The following is a 9,138-nucleotide window of genomic DNA, read 5'->3' on the forward strand; positions in this document are numbered from 1 at the left end:
GTGGGATTAGGAAATTGAATCTTGCGGACAACAAAAATACCTGACTCACTCTTCATGACTTGTGGACCCTGGGCCAGGAGGAGGGCGACTGAGGTCAGCTGAGGCCATCAGGGCCATATGCAGACACCATGTCTGCTTAAAAGATCAGTTGTGAGCCAGGTGTCGGTGACTCACACCTGTCATCCTAGCTACTCAGAAGGCTGAGATCTGAGGATTGAGGTTCAAAGTCAGCCTGGCCAGCAAGTCCGTGAGACTCTCATCTCCAAAGCTGGAAGTAGAGCTATGGCTCAAGTGGTAGAAAGTGAGCCTTGTGCTCAAATCCAAAGCAAGAGTATGGGGTCCTGAGTTCAAGCCCCAATACTAGCAGAGAGAAAAAAAGACCAGTTGCAGATTTTTCTCCTCCTACAGTGTCTTCTCTCTGGTGCCCAGCAGCTTACTGCGGCCAGGGAGTGGGCGGGAAACGGGACTCTTGCCCCCATCTACACCCCGTCCCAGGCAGGGAGTGCTGCCTGTCAGGGCAGGGGTCCAGGGGAGGACCAGGCAAACAGCCTGGCGGGACCCATGGAGACAGGAGAAGAAAGAAAGCTGTCTTCAGATGTTCCAAGTTTCTTATTAAAAAGAAACTCAGGCAGTGGTCCATGCCTGTCACCCCAGCTACCTAGGAGCCTGCATTCTCAAGATCACGTTTGAAATCAGTCTAGGCAGAAAAATCCATTAGACTCTCATCTCCAGTTAATTACCAAAAAGCCAGAAGTGGCGCTATGGCTCAGGTCGTAGAGCTAGAGCACCAGCCTTGAGTGAAAAAATTTAGGGACAATGCCCCAGTTTAAGCCCCAGGACCAGCACACGCACGCACGCGTGTACACACACACACACACACACACACACACACACACACACACACGCACACTCCCTCATTGTAGAGGGAAGAAGGGCAGCCCTCCCCCTCTCTGGAGGCCATTCCCCTCCCCGTGGTCTCTATACCCTGGATCTCTACCAGGCGCCCGTGCTGGTGATGCCAGGCCGATAGAGAAGGCCCTGTGGGTGTCAGCAGTGCCCGCCCTGGCCCTCCAGAGAGCCCATGTCTGCCCTTGGTTCACCATGGGAGGAGGAGGCTCCTAGGAGAAGTCAGCCGGCTTCCTCTTGGCTCTGCTGGCATCTTCTGCTGCTGTGGTTTTCTTGCAGTGAATCGGTTGGGTGAGCTCAGAAATGACAACGATCCGAATTGCACCTACGAAGGGGACAACAACGTGTTGTTGCAGCAGACCAGCAACTACCTGCTGGGCTTCCTGGAGCGCCCGGCCTCGGGTAGGCCCCGCCAGGTCCTGGCCATGCCCGCATGCTGGCCCAGCCCCCCTATCCACAGCTTCTGGACAGGCGGGTGGAGAGGTGGGAGAAGGGGACACTCTAGGTTCAGAGCCCTGCCTTTCTTTGAAGTGACAAGAGCCTATATCCTAGATGGATCTCGCTTCAAAAGCCCTCTGAAGACGGTGGAATTTCTGGAGGCCTCCCCCAGCATTCTAGGCCGGACATTTATAGGTTCCTGCATGTCTCACTGGCTGGAGCCGGCAGGTACGGACCCCAAGGGGCAGGACGTGGGGTTCCCTTGCTCCCTTGTTTTCAGGAAAGGCTCTGGTCCTCCGAGGGGCCATCACACTGGGTTAGTGGGACAACAGAGGCCCCTCCATCCACTACTTCACCGTTTTCGGATCCCCCTGTGCCCCACAAGCTCCAGGTGGTTTGAGTGCTGAGAACCTGCAGGGATTATTTACATTCACTGCAGGTGTGGTGAGAGAGTGGACAGGATGTGGCCAGTACCCCACCGAGTGCCATGGGGCAGAGTTGGAGGAGGAAGACCCGGAGCTCTTCGTTCAGGAGACCAGAGTAGGGTCCCCTGGAGTCAGGAGGTCCTGGTTCCTCAGGGTCAAGGAGCCTCCAGCCTCCTCTGGTTGAAGGCCAGCCCATGGTTAAAGTTAGTGAGATCCCACCTCAACGAAGAAGCTGTTCGTCGCCGTGCCTGTGTCCAGCTACACAGAGCAGAGAGGAGGTTAGAGGGGCATGTCCAAAGCAAAAAGGGCTCAGAGTGCTAAGTTCAAACCCAGTGTGTGTGGGTATATATATATTTTAAACCAACAAATCAAAACCAGAATAGTAAGATCTATCTCATAATTGACAGAAGTCCAAATGTAAGGTGTGGCAGGGCCCGACCCCTTCCCTGCCCCTCGCCCCTGAGCTGCCTCCCTGTTCTTGGCTTGGGGCTGCCTCCGGGCACAATGCCTCCTCCTTTGTCTCCTCTTCTATTTCTTGCTATACTCTTGTTTTACTTAGGGCCACCCCAAGCTAGGGTGACCTTCATGTCCTCGCCACACCTGTTCAGAAGAGGCCACCTGCTCCCTGGAGCCCTGGGGTCTGTCTGGAAGTCATGGGGACGGCCTCTCCACCCATTCTGCTTCCTGGTTTCCGTGTGACCATGGACAGGCAGCTCGAAGTCTCTGACATGGTTTTGTCTGGCTTGTAATGGGCTTTTCAGTTGTGCCATCAGGGTCAGCTGATAGAGTATCAGGGACAGAACCAGATGTGCTGTGGCTCCTTCTCCGGGATCAGTCTGTGATGCAGGAGGTGGCCAGACCCCGTCTCCCTCCTGGCGGCTCTGCACTAGGATCAGCTGCCAATCCAGGGCTTGGTCCCTCCTCCCTGCAGCCAATCAAGGGCTCTGTCTTCCTCCCATAGCCTACGGGTCCTGCAGGGCCAGGACGTTGGCGTCCGGTAGCTGTTCCGGCCTCCACTCCCCATGCGTGCCCTGTGCCCCGTGCCCTCGGTGGCAGGGCACCGCCGTGGGAAGTCAGCTCAAGTAATGACAGGGGTGTAGGGACAGGGCCTCAGGCATGGCACTTGGACAGGGTCCATGGAAGAGGGTGCCCTCCTGCTTTGTGTCTGCTACCTCCAATCCATGTGGCACCTGGCCTGGCATCCCTTATCTGGAGCTTTCTTTCCCTCGAGTCTGCCAGGGGCCTCGTGGGGCCCAGGCTTCGGGCCGGCCGGCCCTGCTGGCAGTCCACAGCAGTCGTGGGTGGGTGAGGCCCGAGATCGCTGCGTGGTGGCGGGGACACAGGCGCCCTTCCTCCCACATGCTGGACTGCTGCTGTGCAGTGGTCTAGCCTCTGCGCTGCCGAGGGACCAGCACCACGCTGTATGCAGCGCAAGACGTGGTGGTGAGGCTCCATGACCAGAGCCCCGGAGGCTGAGCCCAGGGATGCCATGCCTGCCCCGCGAGGCCACCTCCGGCTCGGTGCCTCAGACGGTTACCCGCAATTTCCCTGTCTGAGCTGGCCCAGCTCCGGCCCCCCTGGCGTGCACACAGCCCACGGCCGCCTGCCCCAGGTAAAGCACACAGGATGTGACGTGACCCCGTCTCTCCGCAGCCGCCCTGGCAGCGTACCAGTGGTTGGTGTCCTACCTGCTCCAAGAGAGTCAGCAGAAGCTGAGTCAGGAGAGGAGATCGGGCATCAGCGACTTCGAGGCCAGAAACAACAGCCAGGTGCGTGTTCCAGCCCGCTCCGTTTGCTCACTCCCCGTCCCCACCTGTCCCTCCTGGTCCCTCAGCGGTAATGGCCTGGCAGTGGCAGGCCCCAGCCTGGTACCATCCCAACCCCCCTTCCCCCCCCCCGCCTTGGTCAGGTTGGTGGCCTCTTGGCATCTCATTGCGCCTCTGCAACATGGGCATGCCAGCATCTGCCTGGCGGCTGGTCATGGAAGAGGTCAAGGGTCACATGCAGGCGAACCCAGCTGTGGTGGTGGGTGGGGAGGTGGGCTGCCACACCAGTGAGGGACCTCCACCTTCTGACGGCCACACTCTGGTCAGCGCACCCCCACGCCGCTGCTCTGTGCCCCACTCCACTGTCCTCCCCGTCCCCAGAGGTCTGAGTGGGTCAGGGCCAGGGGTGGCTTGTGATGGTCTGGGGGTGGGGGGGCTGGGTGCGCGCTCGCAGGTAGGGCTGCTGCGTGTGTCCTGCTAGCCGCAGCTGGGCCAACCCTCGGGGTGGAGCTGGCAGGACCTGCTGCCCCTTGTCCGTGCTGTGACTTGGGGAGGAGCTGCCCCGGGAACCCAGGCGCCTCACCTGTGTTGCCAGGCCTAGGAACCTGTGGGGCCCCCTAGGCCCAGGGTGGGGTCAGAGGACCTGAGGGGGCACCTCAGAGCTTGAATAAACCCAGGACCATATGGCTGGGAAAGGGTGAATCAGCAGATAGCAGGGTCACCCATCTTTTACCTCTGGCCCCAGAGGCCAGAAGTAGGAGTCTAGTTCTAGACTGGTTCTGGATCAGGTTTTCTGCTCCCCCACCCCAGCCTGGTTCTAGATCGGGTTTTTTATCAAGCTGGATATTTTTGTTCGTTTTTTGTCGGTCGTGGGGCCTGAACTCCTGGCCCCAGTGCTGCCCCTCAGCTCTTCAGCACAAGGCTAGCGCTCTACCACTTGCCACAGCATCTCTTCCAGCTTTTTCTGCTTATGGGGTGCTGAGGAATTGAACCCAGAGTCTCATGCATGCTAAGCAAGCACTCTACCACTGAGCCACCTTCCCAGCCCCTCAAGTTGTTTTTGTTCTGCCCCTGCCCAACCCCTCAGCTGGTTCTAGATCAAGCCATCTTCTGCCCCTCCACCACCCCCACCCCACCCCACTCCCCACCCCAGCTGGTGTGTGCTCAGGCCTGGTCATTTGGAAATGATGAGTGACCACTAGCTGTAGTTCTGGCGTCAGTCCTGTGATCACAGGGCAGAAGACGCGTCTCCCAGCTTCACTGAGGCCCTCCCGAGGTCACCCAGAATGGGGGTTCCTTCCAGCGCCTAGCTAGGTTGTGGCGCGGCTGCCTTCCGCCAGTCACCCGCCCGCGGGGTTCTGTCTTGAAGGTGTACTACTGCCGGCCTCTGGGCCTCGCCTTCATGGAGCTCACCGTGGCACAGAGGTTCCACGAGCACGCACACAGCCCCCGCGTGCCGCCCTCCCTGCGGACCGTGCTTGGCCGGCTCAGCGCGCTCTACACCCTGTGGTCCCTGAGCCAGCACCAGGCCCTGCTCTACCGAGGTGAGGCCCAGACCCCGTGCCACTACCCCGCAGCCCTGCCAGCCGGTGTGGGGTCAGATGGGGGATGCGGGTCCCCACACGCGGCCTCTCAGCCACACCAGGCCTCCATCGGGTTGGCAGATGCTTCTGGAATGCCTGCTCGTGATGGGCAAAGGGCTGGGTCCAGAGAGCTAAATCCAGGCCTTGGGGCTTGTAGCACAGACAGGTTGGCACCTGGGCTTCAAGAGCCACATGACCACTGGGAAGCCCGGACAGCCAGAATGACCTCAGCTGACCCTGGGCAGGGGAACAGGGCAGGCCAGTGCTCTAACCTGAGGAGCCTTCTCAGACCCTCCTTCCTTCCCTCCCCCCTTCCTCTCTTCCTTCCTTCCTTCCTTCCTTTTCTTCCTGTATGTGCCAGTTTTGGGGTTTGAACTTAGGCCTGGGTACTGTCCCTGAACTTTTTCAAGGCTAGCACTCTACCATTTGAGTCTCATCTCTATTCTCACTTTCAGTTGGTCAGTGGAGGTAAGAACTCATAGACTTTACCACCCAGGCTGGCTTTGCACTGCAGTCCTCAGCTCTCAGCCTCCTGCATAGCTGGGATTCAGGCGTGAGCACCAGCACCTGGCTCCGACTGTTTCCGATTCCCACTCAGTGGTTAGGCAGAGTGAGACCCTGACCCCACCAAGAGCCAGCTCAGGGCACAGTGGCCAGCAGGCAGCTGAGGTGACTGGGGGGGGGTGGCTGGCAGGAGCCCCTGGCGGGCTGGCCGCTTTGCCCCAGTGAAGTTACCCCTCAAGTCGCTCCTGCACACTCAGGGCCCCCGAGGCTGCAGGCCGGGGACACAAGGGGACAGGTCCCCACTCCACGGGCGGCCCCAGGGCCTGAGTTGTCCACCCCTGGCCTGGCACCCCTACCTGGCGGGACAGGGCCTCAGAACCGGGCGGAGCCTGCACTTCCTTCACCAGGGTCACGGTGGGCGGGGGTTGGGCCCTTCGGGACGGGGGCAGGAGAGGGCCTGAGCCACCAGTGAGGAGGGCCGTGCTTCCAGGTGGATACATCTCCAGTGAGCAGGCCGGAAAGGCGCTGGAGGACGCCATCCTGCACCTGTGTGCTCAGGTGAGTGTGTCTCCGTGCTCCTCAGCTCTCTGCTGGGGGGGGGGGGGGGGCGGGGAGGCAGAGGTGGAAGGACCAACCTCGTGCAGGTCCACGCAGCCACCGACCATTCCTGACATCTCCCGATGGCTCCCATGCCAGCATGCTCAGCAACAGTTATGTGGAGTTACTAGTTAACTGAAGAAAAATCCGTTACCGCATTTCAAGAAAATGCGTGGCCTGGGTATGATGGCTCCTGCCTGTAATCCTAACTACTTGGGAGATGGAGATCTGGAGGATCAAGGTTTGAGGCCAACCAAGCAAAAAGTTAGCAAGACCCCTATCTCAATCAGTGAGCGGGGGGTGGGGGGGTGGGGGGGTGGAGGTTCCTAGTGTAATCTGAGCCACACAAGAGGGAGAGGTACAGGGTCACAGTTCAGACAGAAATAGGAGAGTCTGTTTGAAAAAAAAAAAAAAAAAACAACGCAGAACAGGGCTGAGGGCATGGCTCAAGTGGTAGAGTACCTGCCTAGCAAGAGAAAGAAGGAAAGAAAAGAAACTTCCTGGACATCTCATCAAGAGGTTGCTTCCTAGGGTGGTGTTTGGGGAGACTTGAAACTTCCAAGTGCAGTTGGAGCTCATGGGCATCCCTTTCAGTCTGGACAGTGGCAGCTTGCTGGCCCGGGTGGGGGGACAAGCCTCTGGGGACTGCTGAGTAACAAGCCACACCCACCACCCCGCCAGGCCCCTGCCTCGGTGAGCACACCCTGGGAGCCCAGTGCTGGCGGCATGGTGGAACTATGTGGGCTCCTGGCCCAGACGTCTGCCGCCCAGCCCCACGGAGAGCAGCAGAGGAGCGAGGGCTCGGGTTTCTGGTTGTGAACAGGGCTTAGCAACCAGCCAAGGCCCTGCCGGAGCTGTTGCTCCCAAGTCACCATGGAGACCACAGGCCTTGCCAAGTGTGTGACTCTGTTTCCCAACAGTTGAAAGATGACGCCGTGGCCCTGGTGGACGCGATCGCCCCTCCTGATTTTATCCTGGGCTCCCCGATCGGCAGAGCCGACGGCGAGGTGAGGGGGGGGGAGGCTGCCTCAGTGGTGGGGTGGTGAGGACAGGGAGCCAGAGCATCTTGGGAAAGTGTCCCATGGGGTCATGGGGGGATGGGCGCTGTCTGTCCACACAGCACATCCCCGCCCAGCCCGCTCTGACCCCTGGGGGTGGGAGCTGGGCTCCAGCAGGAGGGCCAGCCCAGCCTCCCTGCCCCCGGCTCCCCACCCGATCCCACCCACCTCCCAGGCAGACCCAGAACACCAGACGTGACAGCCACCCTCGCCACCCTGGTCCTCTGCCCTGGGAAAGCTTTTAAGTTTTCCACCCCCCAGCCTTCCCCTGCAGCCATCCCTGCTGTGCGGTCACTGTCCCCTCCCTGCCCACCCGTGTGGCCCCCACCTGGCTCCCAAGACTCAGCCACTCCCCTGGCGGGGTCCTCCACCAGGGCCTCCTGCTCCTGCACCCCGCTGAGCCCCGCTGCCCCCGTGTCCCTCACGCCTTCCGGCCCCCGGCACCAGTCCCTGTCCTCCACTCCCCACTCCCCCTTCAACGACGATGAGCCTTTGCCCTGTGGTCCCAGCTTCTGGAGCTTCCCCTGTCCACGGAGCCGGGCATGGTGCGGTCTCTCTTCTGCCAGCCTGGCGTCTCCCTGCGGGACTCTTATCTGCCACATATTGACATCAGGGCCGGGCATGAGCCCCGCACCCCGCTGCCCACAGGGCATTGTCCCATGATATGGGCCTGCCAGTTCAGTCCTTGGCTTCTGTGCATGAGGTCCTACAGTTGTGAACCTGGGATAAGATACCACTCCATGGCTTCTGCCAAGGACCAGGGGCGGGACTGAGCTGGTGGCGGTGGGGTGGTGGGCCGCCGGCCCCACCCAGGGCTGCGCCCAGCCACGCCGGCCAGCGCGCCCAGTGCCGCCGCAGGGACAGGTCTCAGACCAGTAGCAGTGTGGTCCGGGGAGTATGGGGGGGCAGATTCAGGGCGCCCACTTCCCAGACAGGGAGGAAGGGAATATTCTCATCCAACTGACTTTATAATGCTTTCTAGTTGCATTTTCCTAATTATCTTCTACTGAAGAAATGAAGAGTTATATATGTTGGACTTAAATCATCTCCAGCATTTCTAAAACTCGACAGTGGAGGATTTCCTGTGTCCACAACAGACCGTGAGGGTCACCATGGCCTCGGCCCTGGGGCCTCTCTGTCCTTCCTGCTCATTTCTGTCGGGTTTCTTGCCCACAGCTCTACAAGAACCTGTGGAGCAGCGTCCTGCAGGAGAGCCAGGTGCTGGAGCGGGCGTCCTGGTGGCCGGAGTTCATGAACAAGCCCGAGGTGGGCAGCCTCAAGGCCAAACTGTAGCTGCATTGCCGGCCAGGCCTCACCGCGCCACTCTGCCCGCAGAGCGGACCTCACACGCTGGCCCTGGCTCCGGACGCGGCCAGCCCCGCGCCCTGGCACACCCGTGGCTGCCCTGGGCCACACCTGAACCTGCCACGTGACAGGGAGTGACCCGATGGTGTCCCCATGCTTCCTCCCGGGCCGGGCGGCTGGAGGGGTGTGTATCTTCTTCACGGTCACAATGAATGCGTACTGCTCGCCTGGGCCTGCTGCCCTTTAATTTGAGATTGCGCGCGCTGAGTCGCTGAGAGGTCAATGCTGCGCGGGCCTCTCCGCTCCCACCCACGTCTCCAGGCAATCACCGCCCGTGACCTTACCTCGCCCCACCCACCTGCGTGACAGGTGAATGTCTTTAAGGGAACAAAGCCTTTTCTGGCTTTCCTTGAGGAACTAGAAGTTTCCAAAGAAGGACACTCTTTCTACTCCCCCTCCCCCATATGTACAAACTGCTTGTGTGTGGCAGGCTGGCCCAGGTGACATGCCACATGCTGCTGGTACCTCCCCCCTCCCCGCTGCGGGGACACACCGC

The 9,138-nt window shown here is 60.3% G+C and overlaps 1 protein-coding gene across 1 annotated transcript in view; it reads left to right on the forward strand.

Moving 5' to 3' along the window:
* Acox3 (acyl-CoA oxidase 3, pristanoyl) overlaps nucleotides 1-8,814 on the forward strand; it is a 27,218-nt gene extending 18,404 nt beyond the window's left edge. The window contains exons 12-18 of the mRNA XM_070021770.1: nucleotides 1,186-1,308; nucleotides 1,459-1,572; nucleotides 3,423-3,538; nucleotides 4,905-5,079; nucleotides 6,113-6,180; nucleotides 7,140-7,226; nucleotides 8,454-8,814. Coding sequence (XP_069877871.1) covers nucleotides 1,186-1,308; nucleotides 1,459-1,572; nucleotides 3,423-3,538; nucleotides 4,905-5,079; nucleotides 6,113-6,180; nucleotides 7,140-7,226; nucleotides 8,454-8,570 — 800 coding nt within the window. The 3' untranslated portion in view covers nucleotides 8,571-8,814. The remainder of the gene's footprint in view (nucleotides 1-1,185; nucleotides 1,309-1,458; nucleotides 1,573-3,422; nucleotides 3,539-4,904; nucleotides 5,080-6,112; nucleotides 6,181-7,139; nucleotides 7,227-8,453) is intronic.
* Nucleotides 8,815-9,138: the final 324 nt, after the last annotated feature.

The sequence above is a fragment of the Dipodomys merriami genome, unplaced genomic scaffold (assembly GCF_024711535.1).
Source record: "Dipodomys merriami isolate MVZ:Mamm:240054 unplaced genomic scaffold, mDipMer1.0.p SCAF_143, whole genome shotgun sequence".
Taxonomy (NCBI): Eukaryota; Metazoa; Chordata; class Mammalia; order Rodentia; family Heteromyidae; genus Dipodomys; species Dipodomys merriami.